This window comes from Carassius gibelio, chromosome B25, assembly GCF_023724105.1.
Source record: "Carassius gibelio isolate Cgi1373 ecotype wild population from Czech Republic chromosome B25, carGib1.2-hapl.c, whole genome shotgun sequence".
NCBI classification, from domain to species: Eukaryota; Metazoa; Chordata; class Actinopteri; order Cypriniformes; family Cyprinidae; genus Carassius; species Carassius gibelio.
The window spans coordinates 6,055,245-6,082,969 of record NC_068420.1 but is presented as its reverse complement, the minus strand read 5'-3'; the positions used below and the strand labels follow the sequence as shown (position 1 = coordinate 6,082,969).

The window sequence follows — 27,725 nt, the reverse complement described above, 5'->3', positions numbered from 1 at the left end:
ATGAAACATCAAGAACCTTTATTAGATTTTATGTTTTGAAAAAAGTATCTTCTGCTCACCAAGGCTGTATTTATTTCATTAAAAATTACAGTAAAAACAGAACCATTGTGAAAAATATAATTACAATTTAAAATAAATGTTATTCAAATATTTTAAAATGTAATTTATTTCTGTGATCAAGCTGAATTTTCTGCATCATTACTCCAGTCTTCAGAGTCACATGACCCTTCAGAAATCATTCTAATATACTGATTTGCTGCTCAGGAAATATTTATTATTAGTTTAAATGTGGAAACAGTTATGCTACTTAATATTTTTGTGGAAATCATGATACAGTTTTGATTTTCATGATTTTCTGATAAATATAAAGTTCAAAAGAACAGCATTTATTTAAAATAGATTTGTAGCATTATATGTCTCTTTACTGTCACTTTTTATTAATTTAGTGCATCTTTAGTGAATTCAAATATTATTATTTTTTTCTTGCTTTGAAAAAACCTTTGAAGTGTTAATATTTTTTTTAAACTAAAGCATTTAAACTAAAATAAAGGTTCTTTTTTAGCATTATTATTCTATAAATAACCTTTAACATGCATGAAAAACTACTTTTTGGTTAATCCTGGCACTTTTATTTTTACAAATACAAATTTTCCAGATGCAGACACTGACTCCATTTCTTCAAATCTCATGTATTTAATTCATACACAGAATTCACATTAGTCACTAAAAATGTTCACTGTACAATCACAGGTCAATAACCTGAAATAGAATAAATAGAACTCTTCCATTAGTAAATGCTATTAATATGTTAACTCTAATAGTGAGGTGACTATCAAAATGTATAAGAAAACTACAGTCTATATATTAATAAGTAGTCATGTCAACAGCTCTAGTCATGTTAGTGCTAAACATCTTGACTAAACTGTTATTTTTATTAAAAAAAGAAAGAAAACAAAACCCCTGAAGGAATAGGTTCAGTAGAGTCAGTTATTGCAGTTATGAGACGTACAGTTGATCAGATCTGATGGGTCTCCAGACTCAGGAAATGCCCTGCCATGGTGACTCCGAAATACCAGGATGTCCTCCTGGCGGACGGAGAGGTCAGGGGGGTCGGCGGTCACCATGACAACAGAGTCTACATTCATAGTCACAATAATGCTCAGTGTTCCGAACAGAACCCTTCTGTACGCCAGCCGGTATGATGTCACGGTGATGTCATTCCGAAGTGCCGACCCATTCTGGATTCGCTTCCAAAAGCAGCTCCTTCCTCGAATATATCGTCTGAGCGACTGCAGAGCGTTGTCGTTTCATGCGATCTGCTTTCAGTCTGGAGAAGAAGATAAAAAACAGCTATTCGTTTACATTACAAGATGAGTGATCTAACAATTCAATTTGGTTTGAGCTTCAACAGATGGCGCTTATTAGAAAACTCATGCATTAAAGTGTGCGATCTGTCTTCTCTGGTAAGCTTTAAACAAGTTATTAAAGAGAAGGTGATGGGTCATGAACACACACACACACACACACACACACACTTTGAGCAGTCGGGACTCTTATCAAACTCTGATCAGAGAATCAGGTGACAGGCACCTGCTGTTCACAAAAGCAGTGAAAACAAACTGACATTCAGGAATATTCTGGGTTATTTAATCTTAATATCTACAGACAACATCTATAGCATCTGTTGACTGCCACAGAAAATAAGTGATTCAGTTACAAATATGAAGATAAAAGATCTGAAAGCATTCAGTGTTAAAGGGATATGGTTCCGCTGAAAAATGGAAATTCTTTCATCATTTACTCATTTTTATATTCTTCCAAACTTGTAAGGCTTTCATTCTTTGTTTTGCGGGGGCGACTAAATGACACATCACTTTAAATAACATTACACAAAAATGGATTTACATAAAAATCTATTTTTAAGGTAATGACCAGACAGCACTTGCTGAATTGTGTGAGGTCAGTGTCATAGACTAATAGATTTAAAGGAATAGTTCACCCAGTAGTCCACTGGATCAGTGGATCCTCTGCAGTGAATGGGTGCCGTCAGAATTAGAGTTTAAACAACTGATAAAAACATCACAATAATCCAATGATGAAGTAATCCATACAACTCCAGTCCATTAATTAACGACAGCAAAAGTTTAAATTTCATTCACTTTACACTCTATTGCATGACTTATAAATTATTCCTTGTCCATTATTCGTTTTTGAATGAACATGGATTAAGTCATAGAAAGTAACATCTACATGCAATATTGTAAAACTAAAATTCACGTTGTACTGTACTTGCAAACTCTTTGCATGCATTATGGTTAAAGCATGCTCGAGTAGTCGATTGTTTCTGACAGCGCCAACTAGTGTTGAAGTATTCGATCTCTCAACTACTCGACTAGTCCTCGTATACTCGAGGATACTCGTATACTCTTAAAAATATAGATTCTTTACTGCCCTTCCATTGAACAAAAGCTTCTTTATGGTGGAAAATATGTTCTTTTCACTTAGCAGTTTGTTCTTCTCGAGCTATTTGAAGAAGAGTCGAAACAACATTTTGCTTCTTCCTGGGGTTTGCATTCAACACACACCTAAACTACAAGGAAAGGAAATTGTGGCTTTACCCCTAAAAATGAAACTCATTTTAAGTGATAAACACAGGAACTGAAAGAGACATCGTGCAGTGCAGAAGAACAGAGAAGAAGCTGACAGACTCTGTCAAGATATAGACATATCATATATGTGAAGAAATCCCTCTTTAAGAGCTGCAATGATTACTTGGGATCAGACTGTTTTCTTAATAAATGGAACCCACAAGGCTTTTGAAGTGATTGAGGAAAATGGCACAGGTTCACCATTACCAGCTAAGATTAGAACTGGAGATCTTCTTATGAGGAAAATAAATGCCTTTCTATTTTACCACGTTGGGATTTACTGTGGAAGATACGTCATTGAGTTTACAGGTAATAATTTGATTTTATTAAATGAAATGAGAAACCACAGTTTATGTCTTGGGGTTATTAACTAACAGACACACACACACCCTAAAAAATTGAATATACATATATGATTTAATAGTTGTGTATCTACAAACTTTGTTGTTTCTTATAGCTCCTGAGAATGCAACATTCTTTGATAAAATCACAAGTTATTCATCAATCAGTGAGTCTGGCACAGTGAACATGAAAAGTCTGAAGAACTTCATTGTAAACAAGCCGTACCGTGTCGTCCGTCTAAAGATGGCTATTCCTGTCAACTTCTCTCAGTTGGTTCATGATGCTATGGACTATAATGAGACATACCACCCTTTGGCAAATAACTGTCTGCATTTTGCACTCAGACTCTTGGGGGTAAGCAAATGACAGAAATTAATCAAATATTCATTTGTGACCCTGGACCACAAAACCAGTACTAAGGGTCAATTTTTGAAAATTAAGAAAGTGACCTTACCTAAGTTATCCAAATGAAGTTCTTAGCAATGCATATTAAAAATAAAAAAAGTTTCGATATATTTACGGTGGGACAAAAACTCTTCATGAACATGATCTTTACTTAATATCCTAATGATGTTTTGCATAAAAGAAAATCAATAATTTTGACCCATACAATGTATTTTTGCCTATTGCTACAAATATACCCCAGAGACTTAAAACTGCTTTTGTGCTCCAGGGTCACATATATAAAAAAATATGCGTTATTGTATGAAAGGATTCAATAAACGTTATTATTCCTCTATGCAGCTAGAAACAATATCTCTTTCAAGAAGGTAAACAATTATTATTTAATCTTTATTCATGTCCACACACAACTGTTTGTTATTGATATATATTAATAATGTGTGTGTTTTTAGGTATATTTACACTTTAGAAATGCTCAGCACCTTCTTTCTTATCTTTTCTGCAGCCTGCCAAAAGAAAACGGTGAGATCATTTTCTGAATTCTCTACTCCCTAAATAAAAAATCCTTAAAAATAGGCCACAAATATACTGTATTTATTTGAAGGAATTTTCTGCATTTATTTATTTTTTACAGGTGTTTACCTGTATTTAACATTTTGTACTAAATTATGTTGTATTTTAGGGTTAAAGGAAGATGAATAAATCTCTAGTAATGACCTGCCATGTGTTTTTTCATGTTATTTTATAGATTTATTTCTAACAGTGTAATGGTACTTTATGATTCAATAATCTTTCCGGATTTATATTTTCTTTCGTTTTAGCTGAAGAAATCAGCATGGATGATCTGGAGGAAAGTGCTGGTTTGACACAGTGAGAAACAGCTTTACAACAACATACAGTAGACATAAAATGAACCTTGAAACTACCAGAAGATAAAATCTTGATATACTAAATATATTTGTAAGAGATTATTAGTATATTGTTTAAATCTCACTGCCTCAAAGATCTGTTGGTATGGTCATGTCAAAAAAGCGGTTAAACAATAAATCAGCCTCTTTACTGTGAACAAGTGAGCAATAATTATTTCAGATTTAATTAAATGGTTTCATTTATATTTGAAGGTTAAATAAAGCAGGTGGGGGGGGGGGTGCTAGAGGGTATATAAGGTCATATCAGAATAGAGATTGGTATTAATGTATCAGAGAGTAGGCTACATATCAATAAAGGACAAAGTGGATTAGTTAGGAATAGTTTTTTCTTTCCTTTTTTGTGCCTAATCCAAAAAGCAGTCCTTCTTGACCTCTAATCAACAACATTGGCCAGAAGCAACAGCTAAAACGTCTTAATAATGGATTTGTTTCTTACAAACACACAGCTTTTCACTTCATAAGACATTAAGTGATGGACTGGAGTGGTGTGGATTATTGTGATGTTTTTTATAATCTGTTTGGCTCTCATTCTGACGGCACCCATTCACTGCACAGTATCCATTGCTGAGCAACTGATGTAAAGCTACATTTCTCCAGATCTGTTCTGATGAAGAAACAAACTCATCTTCATTTAGGATGGCCTGAACGCGAGTACATTTTCGCATTTCAGCAAGTTTGGGTGAACTTTTCCTTGTAATGTTTATCGTTACATCCAATCTATGTCCAAAAATTTGTTAATGACTCTTAAAGTAATGTGCACATGTTCTTGTTTGCGTACTGAGGGATGGGTTGCATCATATACGCCACATATGCTGTTGTTAAGTTAATAACACCGAATATCTCTCTGATTTGAGAGTCTGTTCTCCACATACAGTGGAAACGTGTTTTTTAGCAGTAATGTAACGTGACGTGTGATTTGATCCAGTTCGAAAGTCTCTCTGGAGCCGCGCGGTAATGTTGTTCTGTGTAATCTAAATGTAATACCGCAATCTGTTCCCCTTTTGCATGCTGCTTCCTCGTACACAGGGTTATTATGGGTAATCAGTCCAGCCATTATAGCCCTCAATCACGACTGTGTTGTCGTGAGGTCTTTCATCATGCTCTTTTTTCCTTTTTTTAAACATGCATTATAACCTTAAGGGTAATTTACATACATTAGTATTTTATGTCCTGTTGTCTGTTAATGCATACAGCAACAGAATGCCTGACACATTATAGAGAAACCAATGTCTTTTCACTTTAAATTACTGTTTAAATTGCTATCTATTCATCAGACAAAGGCTTCAGAAGTCTGGAAATATAAAGCATGGACTGTTTTTATATGGTAGGCTATTTTGTTTTGTGTTTTAGAAATGGGTCACGATGGTCATCTAGATGGCTAGTCCAACAATCAACTACACACTTAATAAGAGTGATTCATCTCAACCAGGGGACTGAAACTTACAATTATTCAAATAACCTAAAATGCTTTAAAAATATGTACAATTAGAATATATATATATATATATATATATATATATATATATATATATATATATATATATATATATATATATATATATATATATAATAAAAATGATATATATTTGTAATTATTTTTTTATTGAAGAAAACACACTAAAGCTATATTAAAGTATATTATATTTTAATATGCCTTTTATTATATATAATTTAGAATATAATGTATGTTTATAATATAGTGTAGTTTCATTTTTTATGAATTACTTTTATTTATTTTAGTGCTAAACAAAAAAATTAACAATATTTATATTTATAATTGATATATATTTGTAGTTATTATTTTTATTGAAGAAAACACATTAAAGTTATATTAAAGTATGTTATATATTAATATGCCTTCTATTATATATTATTTTATTAAATTATATACAAGTATGTCTAAATATAATGTATAATGCATATAATATAGTCTACTTTCATTTTTTTCCCTTTTATTTATTTTAGTGCTAAACAAAAAATTAACTATATATATATATATATATATATATATATATATATATATATATATATATATATATATATATATATATATATATAAAATAAAATTATACACACACAAAATTACATATATTTATTAAAGAACACACTTTTTGAAAATAAATATAAAAAATATAATTAGAATGTACACCTTTTAAAATGAAATTATATATATATTTTTAATACATTTTTTTTTTATTTTGTATATAAAACATTTGATTATAAAAATGCACATTCATTGAAGAATACACAAACATCTGGAATCACAAAATTAATTGTGGTTCATTTCAATCCATTGATTTGATCACATTGTTTGTGTGTCTAAAGCAGCTGGAAAACAAGCAGCTTTGTTGAAATGACAACAGAAGCATGTTTGGTCCAGTCACTTAGTCAGGAAGCAGACTTTGCTTTTTAATATGAAACTTATGACTCAGATTTGACCTAGACAAAAAAAGTGAAGCGAAACATCCTGTTGTTTCTGTTCTTCTGCTTTTATCAATCTCAAAACTCTGTCTTTCTTTGAACGTGCTCCTCACCTTTACGTGTGGATTTTGATTGGCTGGCAGCTACCGAGGTCAGGTCAGCAGGAAGGCCCACATACACTCCTCCATAGTTCCTGCAGAGCACACAGTCACACACTCATTATCCCTGCCCAGATTCACTCTCATATTCAGTCTTGTCATGATTCCATCTAACCTTCGTTTCTCATCATCCGGCGAAGGATCTTCTGTCCTGCATCAAGAGAATAAAGATGAAGACCATCTCTGTGGTTGACACATCTGCCAGATATCAATTTATATAAAAAGACCTATCAAAAATACAACTGTACATTTGATGGGAATCAGTCAGATATGACATGAAAACACATTTAGAAGCAGGTTTAATCTGAGAAAGAGCCTGTGGATGAACTCTATAGAGCAGAGGTATATTTTATTAATGCTTTTGATTTTAATGCTGTATATCTATCCATCACAGATTCATTTCCATTTGCTTCAAAAATGCCATTTCTGATTCCGCAGTTGAGATTTTGAATGGGTTTTTAACCTGGAATCCACTCTAAAGCTTAAAAAAAGCTATAGTTATATTATTTTTGTAATATATATTTTATTTTATATATTCCCAGGGAAAACATGTTAGGAGAAAATTGTTAGCCTGAATTAAATGTAAGTCGCTTTGGAAAAAAAGCGTCTGCTAAATGCACAAATTTATTTTATTTAAATATTTACATATCAAAATATCAATACTTATTAACTTTTAAAATTAGTTTAGTAAATTATAAAAATCCATTTTACGTTTTATAATTTATATAATGTTTTATTATCATTTTATAATTATAAAATTAATTATTTTATACAGTAAGTCATGCATTTAATTATATGATCGTTTATTTATTTTTATATACTAAAAACTTAAATATACTAATAAATTTCAGTATTCAATTTAATTTTCACATCTTTACTTAAAATTTCCAACGTTTTGTTGGTTGAACGATCCAGCTGGTTTAATTTTCATTTGAATCAAATATGCCATTCCCAGAGATTTGGAATGGGATTTTAACTTCCGGAATACGTTCTAAAGCTGAATGTTTACCACGACTTGATTCGAGAATGGAAAATCGTTAAATATTTCACGCGGCGAGCATTTATTCAGCTCCTCTGTGACTTTTTATAGACGTTAAATGCTAAACCATGTCAAACAGAAGTCACACGCTGATGTCAGAAATCTAAACACACTCGGGCGTTTTTCCACGGATGGGATGGATGCCGTCTGGTGTCTTTGACAGTAAACTGAGGGGTGTCAGGCATTGAGGGGGATGGGAAATGATTGCTGATTGGTTAGCATGTGTTTGGACCCTCAGGGGCCCATGTGTGCCACTGAAGCTGCTGTAGTGTTAGCTGGAACCAGCCGATTGATTCTCCCCCAGGATTCAGTCTGTGTGTGTATTTCAGTGCATGTATGCTGATGCTGCATTGAGCTGTTGTCAGTTGTGTTGATGAATTCAGCGCTGTATGCTGTTATTAATTTTTCTCGGGTCAGTGTGGGACTATAGCGGTCGCGACATTCATTCTTTGGCTCAGATTCATGAATATGGTATGCTTGGATATGTCATAAATTAAATTACTCACACATCCTTGGCAGCTTCTGCTGGACCTTAAAAAACAACAACATAAAAGTACATTTAATTATTTAAGGAACATTTAAGAACATTTAAAAATTGTTATTAATAATTGTAAATATTTGTGTAAAATCAATATTTGTACTGTTAGTGCGTAACCCATTTTATTGAGAACTATCAATGTTTTTAATACATTTTTTTTCATAGTGCTACACTGATTATCAGCCATTTATAACATAAAAATTTATATAAGTCTCCTTAATATAATTTAAATGTATAAAATAAAAATATATAAATTATTGTATGAAATGAATTAATAAAATTATTGTATTTAATATAATAAAATATATTAATATTCAATTTATTATTCTAAAAATTATCCTAAAATATATAAATAACTGTATCATGTATATATATATATATATATTAGGGGTGTAACGGTTCACAAAATTCACGGTTCGGTTCGATACGATACACTGATGTCACGGTTCGGTTCGGTTCGGTTCGATACGTTTTAGATACAGCAAAATGTAAAAACATCTCAACTTTTCAGAATGCCGCAAGCGCACCGCGGGTCATGTGACAAGAACTAACCAATCAGCTTCATCCTTTCCCGTAACAACGTTGAGAGCTCAGCCAAGATGAAGGATCAGCTGATCATAGTTGTATATGGATTGCAATTTTGAAATAAATTTAGTAGCAGAGCTACTGCAAGCGATTTTTAGAGCTGCAAATCCATTTATCCTTCGCTGAAATTTCCGCGTCTCATGGAGAGAGCACGTCATTGTTGCTTAGCAAAGACAGACGCCTCATGAGCGCTTCTGCCCGAGCGCTTTGGAAAGGAGGAGAAAGACGCGCTTAGCGTTTTCCATGCGTTTTTAGGCACGATATGTGAACGGCCCCTAAGGCGCTCGCTCACTCAGCACGCGCTGAAGGCTCGTTGCAAAATGTCGAATGTCTTTAACAGACCAGAAATATAAGATCCTAAAATAACCAACAGGTCTGGTGTTTGGGTTGGATTCCCTGTAAGCTATAGTGTCTAAATGCTGCAGGGATAGTTTGCTGCGTGCATGTTTCTCCTTTTTTTCGTCTTTTCCCAGATAGTACTGACGCATATATCCCAGATATTCCCGCTGGTTTTTTTTTTTTTTTTTTTTTGTAATCCCGCTGGTGTACCCTGTCATGTTGCAGATGCGACATACCGTTGTTTTTTTTATCCACCACTCTCTTGCCATCACCATTATAGCTTAAAGGGAATCCAAAGTGCACCCAAACACCAGACCTGTTGGTTATTGGAGGATCTTCTCATTTCTAGTCTGTTAAACGCATTGGCTATTTTGCAACGAGCCTTCAGCGCGTACTGAGTGAGCGAGCGCCTGCTGAGTAGCCTAACATAAACATATAAGATGGTGTTTTTTTCTTCTTCGGGAGTGTCAGGGGCGTTGCCTGTTACGTTGTTTGGGTTATTGGGCTACCTTGTTGAACGCATATCATTATATTTCTCTCTCTCTCTCTCTTTTTTTTTTTTTCAAATATAATTAATTACTCCAACGAACCGTTCGGTATACATAATGCGTACCGCGTACCGAACCGAAAGCGTCGTACCGAACGGTTCAATACGAATACGCGTATCGTTACACCCCTAATATATATATATATATATATATATATATATATATATATATATATATATATATATATATATATATATATATATATATATATATATTCAATGATGCTAAATTGTCTGGTGTCCAATAATGAACGGATCTTTAAAAGCCATTTTTGTCATATTTTTCATCCAAACCACTGTGAAAACGTCCAGTAATTCTGCCAATTTCAACTTTTTCAGTGACTGCACTGATTTTAGAGGTCACAAGAGGGATGTTTCCAGTAGTCTTCTTCAGTCTGTGGTTCAGTTCTTTGATTACAAACGTTCATTTGTGCAGTGACTCTTAATTCACCCTGGCAGTTCCTCTCAAAGAGATCTGGCTTTCGCTCACACACAGTCTTTATTAAAGTCTAAATGCCTCGAGCCATCGTTTGACAGTACCGACAGATGATTTTGACTTATTTAAATGTGTTTAGACTCTTTGTTTCGGAGGATTCAGTCGTTATACACAAAACATCCATCTATGTTGGACGAACGCTGAAAACCTTTGCACTGAAGACTTCTCTCTGAGTGTGTTTTGTCCTCAAGAAACCGAGCTAAAAAACCAGGTCAGTTTTATCGGGGTCAAGAAGCGTATCTTTACATGTTACTCCTCAGAGGTTCTGTACTGTTCGTGACAGTCCACGAAAGAAAGTTCACAAATGAGATCTCTTCCATATCCTCAATATCTCAAGCATCACACTCATCAAAATATATAGCCCCAAACAGAGGGTCATAAGAATATTTTTCATTTTTTGGTTCCACGCTCTTAAAAATCAAGATTGCAAAAGTGGGTTTTTGCTGTGATGCCATAGAAGAGTTCGTTCTGAGAACATTTTAAAAATCTAAACCTTCTCTACCTTTAAAGAACCATAGATGGAAGCAGAGATGCTAATGAAGAAGCAGAAGTAGAAAGAACCTTGTGGATGGCAATGAGATGCAACTAGGTTTTCATTAACTCTCCTGTTCCTCAGATGTTCTCAGCATGACCCTGAACATCTTCCAAATGCAAATGCTTTATCTAAACTCATTTATGACTGATTCTATGTTTTATGTTTGGAGACCATCTAGAGCTCTAGAAAAGCATCATCTAAGCAATAAACTCCCTTTTGAGGCTCTGGTCTCTCTGTCGCCACTTTGACGCCTCGCTTGTCAATCATTCATCATTTTCTCTCTTAGGCAACTCAAGGCTAATTCTATTTTTGCGTTTGGCTCTTTTCTTGCATCCGGTCTGCATTTCAATGAGATTTCCCGTGAAGCATCATAAAATGGAATGCATTTTTTAAAAGTCTCTGCACATTTTACATTCGTTCTTCAGAGGTGACGGCTGAATCATCTCCAGCTGTTCTCTCGCATCCCATTTTCTACATCCAGGCTTGCGAAGGTAACATTTAGTGCTCAAATATTGCTCAGGACACATCATGGTGTTCTCAGATATGTCTCAGTTAAGTATACTGCTTCTCCTGAAATGGAGAAATGAAAACCGTCACAAATGAATCAACTGACATTATTCCAAAACACTGTTTTCACAGCAAAGAAGCATTCTGGGTTCCTCAAAGAACCTTTCAGTGACGAGTTCTTAACATATTTTTTTTATTAGGGTATAGAACAAGTGAACAATCTAAAGAACCTTTTTCCACTATAAAGAACATTTTCGGTTCCACACCTTAATAGCATGGGTTCCTCAAAGAACCTTTCAATGAGCAGTTCTTAAAATAACCATTTTTAATGTGAAAACCATTATAGCAATCTAAAGAGCCCTTTGTGGAATGGAACGTTAGAAGTTCTTTCCTGGAACCACAAATTCTAAAAAAGAACCTTGATTCTTTTCAAATGTATATACAGTAAGAGTACAAAGCTGTCCATGAAGCGAAACAAGGATCTCTGACTTTTGACCTCATCGACTCCTTTGTGTCTTGATCGAATCCGAGCAGCCTTTTCTTAACCTCTAGTGTAGAAAATGTTCGATTATTAGAGCCTTGAGAACCGAAAGTGCCTCTCATAGCCGTCTAGAAGAAACATTTTAGAGGCTAAAGCGATCTTAATTGTGATTTGTCTCTTTTTTCCTTCCGTCGCGCTCACACACGCTCTCTTCATTGAGTGTATAAGCACAGATCTGAGCTGAATACATATTAGTCGTCTGAGGGACGGACTCTCGGTGACTGATCCTTCACCTTTGTCTGACTAAAGCCACATTCCTCCACATCCCTCCGCCGAGTATTACGGGACTTTGTCAAGCTCCCTCACGCGCGTATTTAAGGGCAAACGGCGCGCTAATTCAAACCTCAAACCGCTGGAATCCACAAACTGACACGTCCATTGATGAGAGCAGTGCGCGTGGAGTGGTTTAAACACACTCACCCCCTGCTGTCGTGCTGCTGGCGGAGGAATGTCCACATCCCATCGTGGCAGGAACGCCTGCTTTAGAGGAGAAGGACGAGTGAGTGAAGGACGGCTCTGATGTGATGCACGAGCTCCGTCAAACACAGCCTCGAGATCAGTCGACAGAGAGAGAGAGAGAGAGAGATGCTCGAGCCCCACGTGATTCGCTCTCTCCTCCACCCTGACAGAGTTGCCGTGGAAACAGAGGGGGTGTGGCCTGCTGTCGGTTTTACTGTACATGGAACATAACTGAGTTTGCTGGAACCCCTGATAGGTCAGAATGTACACATATTTTATCAATAAATAAAATAGGAAAAATAAAAACGGTAACAAACTATTAATAATATATTTAATGGCAATAATTGACCTGTATAATGTATAAAGAACAATGATTAAATGCTAAATGATTAAATGTAAAATATAAAAATGTGTAGTTTACAAATTAATGTACAATTTCAATTTATTAACTGTTAAAAATCAAACAGTAAGCCATTAAATATATTCACAGGTCAGAATTTTGATAAATATTTATTATATAGAGTTTATTTAATATACAGAGTTTACAAATAAATGATTGAAAGATCTTCACAGGTTAGAATAGTTTAAGGAACTAAATAAAATAGGTTAATAAAAAGTTCAAAGCAGGAAGTAAAAATATGTCATGCAAATAATGTATATTATTGAATAAATATTTAATAAAAAATAACTCAAATATATTTATTATTAAATATTAAAATAAATAACTAATATAAAATAATTAAAATGAAGGCCTTAAATAAATAAAAATGAACAGAAAATCAATACAGTGTTGTAGAGATGTAATCATATTTAATTAACATTCAAATAAACATTCATAGGTCAGAATTTGAAAATATATATAAAAAACAGGACAGATAAAAACAGTAAAAGCTAAAAGCAAGAAATTATAAACATTTATTCATAAAATGGATACAAATTACTAAATATTTAATAAAACATAGTACAAATATTATTTTAAACAATACAAATTTAGACTTTTTTAAAATAATTATTAAGATATCACATTTTTTGTACAAATGTACAAAATTGCTTGATGTTTTTGTGTGAGGCAGTTTCATATGGTGACAATGCTAAATATTTTTTCAAGTGAAATTTTTTTTTTATTATTATATTAGAAATAATGCAAAATACAATATGACAAAAATATCAAAGGCGGTACAGTTTCAGCTGCCACTGAAAACCGCGGCAGTGCTTAAGGGTAAGTCTGTTCAGCTCATAAAACCTGACCTGAATACTACAGAAACCCTGAAAAAATGACATATCAAAAGCAGAAAGTCATCAAGTGTCATGCCAAAAACAACCGTCCCCACACACAAGCGCTCTTTTATTTCTGGGTAATAAACTGGGTCTTTTTTTCTGCTGAAATTCATCTCTGTTTTATCCATTAAACCGCTCAGCCCTGAAGAGAAACTCAAACAGAGACACTCACTGACATCAACACAAGGACTCTGAAGAAAGTAAGGCCTCTTCAAATCTTTTCATCTGCCTGTTTATCTGTCTGTCAGTCTATCTCTGTTTTTCAGAAATATAGTTAGATATCATTTGGGTCTGACAAAGGGAGGACACACACAGATGTTGGTTTCTGAGTTTCAAGGACTGTACATGATACAGAGATGTAAACACAAGACAGTGGACAAAATAGGAGTTCCTCTTTGTAGTGACGTTCACTAGGCTTATTGTGAATGGAGAATTATGCAATAATCTCAAATGAAAACTAAACGGATCATGAAAACATTTACAATTTTTAACTGATGCATTAAATTATGCTCAATATTGTTTCTATATGTCTCGTATAAAAATATGTCTATAAATATATTGTCTATAAATATATATATATATATATATATATATATACAAATATTTACTATATAAGATAAATTAAATCAATCTATCTACGAATTGACCTTAAAACTATGAAAGGGAGACAATATTCCAGTGTAGTCCAGCAGAGGGTACTGTTGGATAGAAGTTAGCAAGCTTTCCGACTCCAAATGGAAGAAAAAAATCAGTTTGTCTTCCCTTTTTAAATATTACATATGATGTGAGGTACCCATGACAAAATACTTTTTTAATTACTATTTATGGCGCTATATTTGTGTGTATTTTTTGCAGTAGATTCAATTCCACTAAAATAGGACTTCATTTTCCAGCATGCAACCAAAGCAGTTCCGGATCGTATCCGGCCAGCAGCATGCTGGGAAATGTATTCCTCATCCCTTTATTCCGTTCCCACCGTCTCCGACGCGAAAGATGCCGGCCGTACACCACAAATTATTACTCGAGGAGGCCTTGCAAGACAGTCCGCAGGTAAAAATCCGTTTACTGGACCTTTGTTCAATGCGTTAGTACTCATAACACTTTGCCTTTGTGTGTTAAGCGTTGCAAACCATATTATTCGGTTGTCGAGACCCGCGTATAGTATGTCGCTGGGCGCAGCGTTTATGTGCCAGCTAATCAAAACAAAGCATAGTTTTAGATTAAATTTAGGTGCACTGTTAGGCGGAAAATCACCTCAGCTCGTTTAGTTAATCTAATTGTATGTGTGGTTCATTTTTAAAGCCTTTTATTCTCACATAAGCGCCATAGACGAGAAGCATCCTGCACGAATGTTAATCATATGTTTATAAACATGAGAGATGCGCGTCAAACGTACGTGCATCTGACGCTACAAACGCGCGTCTTATTTTCATCTTAGACGTTTTAAAGTTGCAAATGTGTTGCTAGCAGCGGAGTTGTAAATGAAGGGGCCTGTATGGGAGGAGTGAGATGTTTTTTAAGTGGTCCAACCCACACAAGTCTGATCCTCAAACATTATTAGTATCAAATATGAGAATCAAATCAAAAACGTCAGGTCAGAAACGACACCAAGGGATATTCAGCATCAGATTAGCAACTGACACAACCGGTTTTCATTACTGCTGCCTTTGCAAAAGTCATGATTAGGGCTAATTTGCATGCAAAAGCGTGAAAGCCTCTCCCACATACTTGAGATATCGTCAGTGAAATAATGATTTACTTGATGTTTCTGAGTCATATCCCATAATGCTCTGTGCTGGATATTATGAACCCACAGATGGTGTCCGCCCCGTCACTCGCTTTGTTTGCACTGGAAACACACCCAAAAGTCTGTCCTGATCCCTGACAGAACACACCTGTTGATACACCCAGCATGCTTCATGCTGCACAAATGCTTATTGGGTTCACTTAGTGCATTTGACACTGTGTGAATATGAAGAACTGTATGCGTCCTGTGTTTGCAGACGCGGTCCTTGCTCAGTGTGTTTGAAGAGGATGCAGGCACGCTCACTAACTACACAAACCAGCTGCTCCAGTCTATGCAAAGAGTGTTTGGAGCACAGGTATACACACACACACACGCACATACACACATCGACTTCAGCTGACTGTATTTTAAAATTAATGTTCAGTTTATTGTGCATGAATCATCAGTGCGTGTTATTTTAAAGATATACTTCAAGGTCTTTTAGTCTGATGAAAAACATTTTGTTTTCTGATGATGTCAGCAAGGCCAGAGGGGTGTGGAAAATAATAACCAATAGTATCACAGCATAACATTTACTATCCAATCAAATCCTTACGGACAAACTCAGGTCCTGCCCCTAAATTATTTTCAACTGAATATTCTGTTATACATCATAATATATGGCACATGATGAATGTTGAATTAATAAACTGTGACTTTAAATTTAAATACACAGGAAATAATTATATGAAATATAAAAAGGTATTTTAAAATCCTGAATATGAAGTTTTATTTCTAAATATTAAACTATAAATTTGAATATTTATTTAATCTGAACATGTAATTATAACTCTGAATATATTAATGTAAATCTTAAATATGTAGATGCAAATCTGAATATACAGCAAAATAATTCTATAAAAACTTAATATATGTTTTTAAATTCTGTTTCTAAATTTGAATGTCATTTTTTTCTTGGAATATAAAAATGTAAATCTTAAATATATAGATACAAAACCTGAATATACACTGATTTAGATCTGAATATAAATGTAAATCTGAATATGTAGTTCTAAGTCTAAAAATAGAAATGTAAATTTGTGTATGTAGTAATAGCTCAATATAAAAATCTGAAAATATAATATAATTCTGAATAGAAATTCTGAAAATATAGATATAACTGTGAATGTGTAAATATAAACTATCAGTATATAAAAAGTTATAAATCCTAAATATTTAAACGTTTAAGATGTAATCTGAATTGATATTTATAATTCTGAATATTTTAATGTAAATTGTGAATAGTTCTAAACATTGATTATATATTATTAACACATTTGATAGATTTATATCTGTATATTTAGATTTTTAACTAGATTTTTGGGTTTACATTTATGTTCAGATTTCATTTAATCATTTTCTGTTCGACAAATATAAATGAATAAATAATAAAAACATTTGCACACAAAGTTCCCGCAGTGTATATCTTCAGATTTCAGATCTGTGTGTGTTAGTATAAGACTCTGATTGTACATCTGACTCGTTTTCTGCAGAATGAAATGGCTCTGGCGACAGAACAGCTTTCTAAGCAGCTCTTGGATTATGAGAAACAGGTAAAGCAGGTGCATTAGCAGTCATCAATGTCTGAATATCTGATGTGTTACTGATCAATCTGACTTGATGCTTTGTGGCCGCAGAATTTTGCTCTGGCAAAGGGCGATGAAGAGGTGATCAACACTTTACAGCACTTCGCCAAAAGCGTGGAAGAGGTGAGAAGACACCTGCAGAGTGTGTGTGTGTGTGAGCGCGCAGGGCCATCAGTCGTGTGGCAGGTGTTCTGGGTTGGTTCTCTCATGCAGGTTGTTTGATGTTTGCCAAGATGGCAAGATCACCTGATCATATGACCTTCAGCAAGATCACATAACCTTCAACTGCAGACTTTTTAATATTATCTTGATCAAAGCTGCAAAAATTAACAGTGTAATGATTTCATTTTCTTGTATAGTCCACACACAACACACTGGTAGCTTATAAATATTTAAATAAGATAATTATTACAATATTAATAATTTCTCTCTAGCTGAACTCTCTGCACGTTGAACTGGCGTCTCAGATTGCAGACAAGATGGTGTTTCCCATGGTGCAATTCAGAGAGAAGGACCTTACAGGTACAACACTCACTTTAAAGATTGTGTTCTTTCATTTTTTTAAATTCTTTTTTTACTTTATTATTCGTTCATTTATAGAATGTATTTTTGTTTTATGTATTTATAAAATATTTTATAATAATTTTAAATAAATGTATATATAAAAAAATATATTTATATATTTTTAAATTACTCATACTTTTAATTTCAGTGTTTCTTTAGTAATTTAATTAACATTTCTTTCACCATCTCTCTGATGTTTAATGTTTGTGTTACTGCGCCTTCAAGACTCTTACATCCATTTTTTATTTGATTCTTTTTTTTACAGACTGTTTAGATATGTATTTTTACGGATTTTTCTAAAGTGTCAAAATAATAAGCCAAAATGATAATAATAATATTTTTTAAAAATACAATTTAATTAGCTTGTGTTTTTAGAATAATGTGTATTTTTATCTATATATTTATTCAGCTGTTTCTTAAACATGATTACATTTCAAGCAGACAAATTGAATGATAAATGACTTTTTAATAAAAATAAAAATAGTATTTATGTTATTGTAAATATATTTGTCTGTTTGTTTTTTTAATTCATATTAATATTGTTAATTATATTTCAATCAATTGATTTATTTCTTGAACGTTGATGTCTTTGATCATTAAATTCTAAGACAAAAAAATCATAATATTATTGTATTATTCATATCACTTATTTAAACAGTAATGCTGTTTTTTTGTATCTTTTAGATGAATATTAATATTTATTAATATCAAATGACTCAAATCTCTATCAGTGTTTATAATTTTGTGAGCGTTTCTCACAATCTCTGTTTAAGTGCTTGTGTTACTGTACCTTTAAGACTCTTGAACCTGTCTTTTTTTTCTTTTAAGGCCTTTTATTTGTATTTTTTTAAGTGAATACCCTGTTATATGATCCCAGTGTCAGGTAATCAGATCTTAAAATAATGTCAAGTAGATTTTAAAGAGCTGTGACGTGTTTGTTTTCAGAGATCAGCACGTTGAAGGAGATATTCGGCATCGCCAGCGATGGTATGAGCTTAATAATGTCTCTTAATAACGAATAAAATAAGCAAAGATATTTCAATGCTAAATGAATTCCACTTTTTCTGTCTGTCTCTGTCTCTTCAGAGCATGAAGCTGCCATGGTGAAATATAGTCGTTTACCTAAAAAGAGAGAGAATGAGAAGGTAAGTATGGATTGGCTGATGTGTTATATGAATGTCATTAAGTAGAATCCAGTGTGGAGCAGTTAAATGTGTGTGTGTGTGGACAGATAAAAGCCGAGGTGGTGAGAGAGGTGGCGTATTGCCGCAGGAAGCAGCATCAGGCGGCGATGCAGTATTATTGTGCTCTGAACGCGCTGCAGTACAGGAAGAGAGTGGCCATGCTGGAGCCCATGCTGGGATACACACACGCTCAGGTCTGACGTGATCAACTAGACCTCGCTATCAATTCATACTAGGAGTCTAGCGCTGGGTTGGATGAAGAAATAGTTCAGATTCTCAAAAGCGTTCATCAATAACAATATTAAGTGTAAATTTTTCGAATCTGAGATTTATACATCATCTGAAAACTGAATAAATAAGATTTCTATTGATGTATGGTTTATTAGGATCTGACATTATTATTGAAAATCTGGAATCTGAGGGAGCAAAACAATTGAGAAAATCGCCTTTAAAGCTGTCCAAATGAATTCTTAGCAGTGCATATTATTAATCAAAAATAATGTTTTGATATATGTACGATAGGAAATGTACAAAATATCTTCATGGAACATGATCTTTACTTAATATCCTAATGATTTTTGGCATAAAAGAAAAACAATAATTTTGACCTATTCACAATGTATTTTTGGCTATTGCCAAGTGACTTAAGACTTGTTTTTGTGCTCCAGGGTCACATATATTGAAAAAAATATTTTGTAAAATTTTTAACAGCCATGTACATTCTACGTAGATGAATGAAAAAAATATTTGAAGATGTTTCATATTGTTTCATGTTTCATGCTTGGTGTTTTTAATAGTGTTATTTATGTCAGTATTAATATTAATTAATATTAGTAATTAATATAGTTATTTCTTTAATACTGGTTGCTTTTTAATTATTTAAATCCAAGATGACAAATTTAAAAACAAATCGTATTTCTAATAATAAAATTGTTAATTAGAAAAAAAAAAAAGTCAAAATAAACTTGTACAATTAAAACAAAAAACAGTATGTTATTTATATTGCTTATTAAAATTTCACATTTCAAAAACGCTGTTTTATTTGCTTGGTATCGGTTAAATTAATATGATTTTTTTTTATAAATATGAAATCAGTTATTTCTGTAACATCAAAAAAACCAAATAGACAAATATATTATTATTTTATTTTGAAAAAGAAAATTATTGTATTATTTAAAGAAAATTTAATACAGTATTTTGTTTGCTTTTTAGATTAATATTTCTATTTATTTGAATAATATCAGTTATTTTTAACACACTGTTGTGCATTTAATGTATTAAATTCTAAGTAGACAATAATAAAATAAAAGCATATATATATATATATATATATATATATATATATATATATATATATATATATATATATATATATATATATATATATATATATATATAAAAACAAAAAAAATGCTTTTTTATTTTAGACATTAGTAATATAAATATGAATTCAGTTATTTATTTTAATGTTTATATTTTTACAGCTGCTTTTTAAAAGCAATAAATCATTCAAGTTTGTGTTTCTTATGTGTGCAGCACTTTTTGCTTCAAAATAAGTGTTATTTGTGTGCATTATTCTCAATATAGCCGAATCATCTCATATCCTGTTTGCTTTTTCCACAGATTAATTTCTTTAAGAAGGGGATGGAGCTGGTGTCGAAGAAGATGGACGGTTTTCTAAGCTCAGTTTCCAGCATGAATCAGAGGTAAAGGAGCGGACTGATTTGTGTGATTGGTCACTGACTGGCTGTGACTGACTGCTGTGTCTGTCTGTGGGACAGTATTGAGTCTCAGTTAGAGGTGGAAGCAGAGGTCATGCGTTCGTCTCAGAGAGAGCTCCTGTCCGTGGATGACACCGTCTACATGCCGGATCACGATCAGGTCCCTGTGAATCGCGGCCTCATCCAGAAAGCTGGTTACCTCAACATCAGGAAGTATGTATCAGTAGGTGTCTGTGGGGTTGATGAAAGCGGCCGGTGACGTGTCTAGTTTAACATGCTGAGGAAGGTCTCTGTGTCCTGCAGTAAGACGGGTCTGGTGACCACGGCGTGGGACCGCTTGTTCTTCTTCACGCAGGGCGGTAATCTGATGTGTCAGCCGCGGGGCGCGGTGGCAGGTGGGATGGTCCTGGATCTGGACAACAGTTCTGTCATGGCCATCGAGTGTGAGGACCGCCGCTACTGCTTCCAGATCACTGCACCCAACGGCAAAACGTACGGAGACGGTCTGTGTGTGTGTTTGTGTCTGAGTGTGTGTGTGTGTGACTTTGTGTGTGTCTGAGTTAGGGCTGTCAAAATTGCTCAAAAACGACGTTCGAATATTCCCTCTAAAAAATATTTGAACTATTCGACACATCTGGTGGCGCATGTTAGGTCATTGACAGGACAAAATAATACAAAGATACATAACTACTTGTATAGGTAGTCTATTTAAGTTTAAACATATTTGACAACGTATTACCTACACAAAAACAAGGAAATCAATTAATGGTCAAGACTGCAGACCTCACGCTCTCTCACCCTCACGTTCTCTGCGCAAAACGGTTTAAATAAGCAAACAAATTTTCAGAGCTGATCAAGAGTTTTGTGCAAGCGATTTAAGGTTGCGAATTCTTTCCCAAATATAGCAGGCTTTATTCAGTGATTGAAACAAATATTATTAATATGAATTGAAGCTTTACAGCATCTAGAACTGAGCGAGCTGTGCTGTGGTAAACATGGAACTTTTCCTTGAGATGAAACGATAAATAATCAAACCTCGGATCCATTGCTTGACAGAACTCCCCGAAGCATGCCCCATCCACGGCACTGATCGGTCTCATGTCCTTACACATGAACGAAATAAATTTATCCGTTATGGCCTCTTGTCGTGTTCCAGACAAAGCGCTTGTGGCGGGCGATGCAAAGTAATGTTAAAGCTGCAGTAGATAACTTTTGACGCTCTAGCGGTTAATAAACAGAACTGCTTGCGTCTTGCGGAAGAACATCGTAGCCGGAACTACTTCTCACTGTTTATGTCTATGAAGAATCACAAAGGTACTGGGTTACTCCACCGCGGTACCCCCGAAGCAATCTAAAATAGTCCGAATATAAACACTTATTATAGGTGTACCCTAGTGATTTAGGACAGGCTAAAAACACGGTTTGGAAAATGGATTCATGGTGTACTCGCTTATTATATACATTTTTCTACATTTTCAACACAAACAAAGTTACGGACCGCAGCTCTGATTGGTTGTTTCTTACCGGGAGCGGATGACTTTCTGCAAATGGCAATAGGAGCACTGGGAGGAGCCAGAGGAGCTTGATTTTTTTTCACAGATTATCTGTCTCATATTCTACTGTCAGGACATAATGACAGGTTTAACAAATATGTAAAAAATATATTTTTACAAAAGTTCCCTACAGCACCTTTAAGTGACAAGACGTGACGGTTTAGCTGGAGTTCCACACATTGTGCCATGCTCATTTGGGTGCACATTTTTGAGAAGTGACCTCATGTTGCTAGTGGTCTAATGGTATGCTAACGGTATCTTGAATAGCTTGCATACAACTTTATCTCACGGGTCAACAATTTTACCTCACCTGTCCCTGAACCCTCAGGCGTGCCAGCACGCCCACCCGCAAAGCAGACAACCACGCCTCTACTACCGCGGGCCTTTTTTCCACATTTTTTTTATACGAATATTAATTTTCACCTTCGAAATTCGTTTTTTAAAACCTATTCGAATATATATTTGAATATAGAATATTCGTTGACAGCCCTAGTCTGAGTGTGTGTTCGTGGTCTAAATCCAGGCTTTATCTGTCAGCTCATAAAGTTCCCAGGCTGCTACAGTGAATGATTTTGTAGATGATCTGGGGAAATCAAATGAGATATTCAATTGAACTTTTTACAACTATATTACTTTTTTTTTCTTTTTTTACAACTTTTTTAAAAACAATATTTCAGATTATATATACTACATATATAAAAAAATTGGTTTAAAAAAAAAAATTAAATGAAAAGTTTTGTACATTTTAACGATCATATTTTGCTTTTAATAAAATGTCAGGGAGATATTTTTTGCAAGCTGGCATAGTGTGTGGAATTGCTCGATTTTCTGCATTTTCGCACCTGTATAACCCCCCTACCCCTGAAAAAACGCATACAAAAATTTCGGACTCCGTGTGCAAAGACCTTAAGTAATAGTAAACATAATATATCATATTTGATTCAACGACTAGACTGGCTGCATTTTGTGAAATAAAATTTAATAAAATGGCAAGAATTAACAATGCATTTTTAAATTCTCCAAATTAAACCTGAATAAATTTCAAGATAAGTATCAGAATAAAATATCGATATCCAGATTTCTTGGATAAAGACATAAATAACATAAACATAAACACTGAACAAGTATCTGCCAAATAGTTAACATCACTATATCATTAGAATATGTGTCTTTCGATTTAGAATTGTAATTCGCTCACTCATATAACGGCAGATAACATACAAAAAAAGTAAAACAAGCTTTAAGTTTAAATCCAGCCGTTAGGTTAGATAAGTCCAAAATGATGTCTGATGGTGCTGAAGTAATGTACACATCTCAGAATCAGTTTCCTGCTGATTGATTAAACAGGGCTGTGATCTGCTCATTACTCCTGCCGTTCACACTGACCAGTTCAGTTCCTGAGGTAACACACAGCAGCCATCTCTCTCTCTCTCTCTCTCTGTTTCCAGGTCTCTGATTCTTCAGGCTGAGAGTAAGAAGGAATATGAAGAGGTATTTACAGGCTTCAGTAAAGATGCTTTACAAAATACACTCTTAAACCAACTCTCTTCATTACAGATCGATTAAAAATACATGTGTTATAAATGTCCATTCCTTCTGTACACTTCTTTTGTCTTTCTCCTCAGTGGATCTGCACCCTCAACAACATTTCCAGACAAATTTATCTAACTGACAATCCTGAGGTATGTCTGTCAGTTGCCAAACCAGATTATAGCAATTATACCATGGTAAACAGATCGGCTAGCAGTAAAGATGTTATAATCCAATACATAATGTGAATGATTTAGAAATGATGTGTCTTCCAGTTTTTAGGATGCTGCTAATAATTTAGAATGTATTTTTAATTAAATTTAGGCTACACATATGTAAACAAAATATTACACACAAATTTCTGTTGCATATTTTATATATATTTTTGTATATATATGCATAAATATATATATGGCATTGTTTCGCTAAATTAGGCTGAGAATTAGAAACTCATTTTCTTTTTATATATTTATTAATATATACACATATAAAAAAATTCTTTATACATTTTATATACATATGTATATTTTTGCATTTTTATATATTTCCTTATTTTATATTTTTAAGAAAATATATTTGTAATAATCAGATACATAATGTATTATTTGAATTTAATTTTATATTTATTTATTTATACACACACACACACACACACACTATTAAAATATATACGCTGTGAAAATTAAGATACCAAAAAATAATTCATACAATTTGTGTGTGTGTGTGTGTGTGTGTGTGTGTGTGTGTGTGTGTGTGTGTATATATATATATATATATATATATGTATATATGTATATGTATATGTATATTTAAGTATACACTCACACTTTAAAAAAATGTTTTACCTAGCAACTGCATGGTATATAAACTTACAAATAATAATTATATATTTTTTTTAATGAATGGCAAAACGATTTTAACTGTATTAAATTTTGTATTTATTATACTTTATTTATTCTTTATTTTTAATAAATTTTTGTATTAAATATTTTGTACACCTAATGTGAGCACTGAGTGAATGTGTGTGTGTGTGTGTGTGTTGTTTTCAGGCCGTGGCGATCAGGCTGCATCAGACGGCCCTCCAGGCCGTGACCCCCATCACCAGCTTTGAGAAGAGAGCAGAGGGTTCTCCTAACCCCGACCGGTACGAACATTTCATGAAGACTGAACACTCGTGCACTCCTAGCTTATTCAACTCTTTTAATAGATCTTTCTAAACGATTTGATGTAAAATCCTGTTCTGTAGAGCGAAACCAGGTGCTGGGAGCTCTAGAGAGCCTCAGAAACCCCCGACGACCCTGGAGCCTGAAGATCTGATCGTCCCAGGAACACCGATCCAGTTTGACATTGTGCTGCCTGCGTCCGAGTTCCTGGACCAGAACCGAGCTGGAGCGAGGTCAGAGGTCAAAAACCACCTGAACACATGGAGAGCTTATGACAAACAGTCTGCCCTTTTTTTTATAAAGTGTTTATGTAGATTTATGGTTTTATGGGCCGTGTTTGTGTGTTTTACAGTGTGTTTATAGTTTTACTGTGTCTGCTCAGTTTTAACTGCTTGTTTTCTGTCAGACGCACAAACCCCTTCGGTGAGACGGAGGATGATGACGACGCTTCAGACACACACGGTGAGACGAGCCCATTTTAACTAGCAAACAAAAAAGAGCACTACTTTGTATGAAAATACCAAAAATATTCTGCTAATAATGTAAAATTGGTTCCTTATTATGCTTTCAAATTAAATAAAGGCACAATATATAGTATATATAACTTACTATTAAAATATATGTATAAATAATTTTATTATCAATTAATTTGATTAAACCACTTAATGTATAATTAATTTATATTATACTTTTTTTATATGTACTGTTACATTATGGCATCTGTCTGTCTATTAATTGATCCATGGTTTCAGTAAAGTTTGGTCAATGAAATGATCACGTATTATATTTTATATAAGTACTTTTTTAAATTATACGTTTAAATATTTAAAAATAATAATATGAGCATTGAGTAACGGTAGCAGTATACAAAATATTGTAAATAATTTATGTTTACTATTTTTATACATTTTCTATATTAAAAATACTATATATAAATGATTATATTGAAAATTACTATGAAAAAAAAATAAAAAAACTTTAAAACTAATGACTAATAAAAAATGAAGAATATTTTAGTCTAATATATAAATATATATACACACTGTATACTTATAATTGTCTTAAAATATTTAAGAATATATTAGAATATTATGTCAAATATATTTATTATATAATATAAATATAATTATATATGCATGTAAATATTGTCAAAATATATAATGTGTGTTTATATATGCATAATAAATATACACAGAACACACACATATTATGCAAACAAAAACTTTTTTAATCTTTTATTTCGGTTGCGATTAATCGTTTAACAGCACGAATATACATATATCATAATCACAGTATGAAAATGCACTTATTAAATGTCATTATTAAACATTACTTTCCTTAAATAGGCTTTTCTGTTTGCAAAAGGTTTATTGTTATTTCCTGTGACATATCCCAGATTCGCTCCTGCAGCAGGTGTTTGCCGTGCGGTTCTTGGGTTCGATGGCCGTTCGGGCCGGTCACACACAGGAAGTGATCTATGAAGCCATGAGGCAGGTTCTCGCCGCTCGTGCGATTCACAACATCTTCAAAACCACCGAATCCCACCTGATGGTCACCAGCAGCTGCATCAGGTGCGCATGCCGTCTCACCTCTGAACTAGACGCTGTTTCACATATTAACATTCATACAGGATGCTCAAAAGTGTTTCTGTGTCTGCCTACAGACTGATCGATCCACAGACACAAGTCACCAAGATCAGTGTAAGTGTTGATGTTTTATTAAGCCAGACATGGACAGCGGAAGCATCTCAGTTGTGTGTGTTTGTCAGTTCCAGCTGAAGGAGGTGACTCAGTTTGCCGCCCATCAGGAGAACAGCAGGCTGATGGGCTTTGTCCTGCAGGGGAGCGACTGGAGCAACGGAGGCGAGGATCAGGCCTCCTTCAGCGTGTTCGTGTTTGAGAGCAACACTGAAGGAGAGAAGGTCCGTCTGCAGACCATGAACTGTAACACATTTAATATCAGATTAACACATGACCTTTTGCTGTTTCTTCTTAGATTTGTTACACTATAAACCTGGGGAAGGAGATCTCTGAGGCAAAGAAGGTAAAACCACAATATCTGATTAAAATATACCATTCCAAACATAATTCACACCAATTTAATGTCCGTTAGATGTGTGTGTACTATGGATGCAGTTTAACGTTTACTTAATTAGTAATGAAAAATATCATCTTACACTTTAAACTGTTGACAAATATGATGCAGGACATCAACTGTAACAATGCCATAAAATTGAAGATATTGGTGCAAAAAATGCCCCAGTATGAGTTTATCATATCTCATTTATATACATCACACTAGCAGCAAGAGAAATATCACACTAGTGCCGATTTATTACAAAGCTGTTTTGGTTACTGATTACTTTCATTGTATGATTGAGATGTTTCTCAAATTATTTTCTTTTATGTGCCATAGATAATGTTAAGACTGTTTATGTGTAATGAATCATGTGTATATATATGTGTGGGTATGTATACATACATATACACATTCACATATACACTCATACATACACATTTATATATACACAAACACGCACATACATACATACATAGACACACATGCATGCATACACAGACGCACATGCACATATACACACACCTGCATACGCATACAAACATATACATACATAAACACACACGCATACACACAGACGCACATACATACACACACATACATATACACACACATATACATACATACACATGCATACACACAGATACATACACACACATGCACACACGCACATACACATACACACATGCGTACACACACATGCATACACAGACACACACATGCATACACATACATACACACACACATACACATGCGTACACACACACATAAACACATACTTAAACATATACATACATA

The 27,725-nt window shown here is 33.8% G+C and overlaps 2 protein-coding genes across 2 annotated transcripts; one reads left to right on the top strand and one right to left on the bottom strand.

The window, feature by feature from the left end:
- Positions 1-673: 673 nt before the first annotated feature.
- Positions 674-12,631, bottom strand: LOC128013900 (overexpressed in colon carcinoma 1 protein homolog). Its single transcript, XM_052597092.1, has 5 exons — positions 12,448-12,631; positions 8,446-8,470; positions 7,016-7,051; positions 6,856-6,935; positions 674-1,327 (listed from the first exon to the last, which is right to left on the bottom strand). Exons 1-5 carry the CDS (start codon positions 12,488-12,490, stop codon positions 1,323-1,325), a joined length of 189 nt encoding a protein of 62 aa, XP_052453052.1. The 5' UTR covers positions 12,491-12,631; the 3' UTR covers positions 674-1,322.
- A 2,050-nt stretch (positions 12,632-14,681) lies between these two features.
- Positions 14,682-26,706, top strand: appl2 (adaptor protein, phosphotyrosine interaction, PH domain and leucine zipper containing 2; the record flags this gene model as incomplete). The annotated part of the gene is given in 19 exon segments (XM_052597732.1): positions 14,682-14,814; positions 15,768-15,866; positions 17,044-17,103; positions 17,188-17,259; positions 17,571-17,658; positions 18,646-18,687; positions 18,787-18,845; positions 18,932-19,078; positions 20,508-20,590; positions 20,666-20,818; positions 20,909-21,097; positions 23,607-23,649; positions 23,784-23,840; positions 24,738-24,832; positions 24,935-25,084; positions 25,258-25,313; positions 26,248-26,422; positions 26,515-26,551; positions 26,620-26,706. Coding segments are annotated over 19 exon segments (1,749 nt in total), but the record flags the coding sequence as incomplete, so codon positions are not given.
- Positions 26,707-27,725: the final 1,019 nt, after the last annotated feature.

Bases quoted from the DNA above. Each gene is read 5' to 3' on its own strand.
- LOC128013900 (XM_052597092.1), bottom strand. From the start codon at position 12,490: ATGGGATGTGGACATTCCTCCGCCAGCAGCACGACAGCAGGGG. The intron at 7,052-8,445 runs GTGAGTAATTTA...CTCTTGATGCAG, and splicing joins GCAGAAGCTGCCAAGGATGT to GACAGAAGATCCTTCGCCGG. The intron at 6,936-7,015 runs GTTAGATGGAAT...TGTGCTCTGCAG, and splicing joins CCGGATGATGAGAAACGAAG to GAACTATGGAGGAGTGTATG.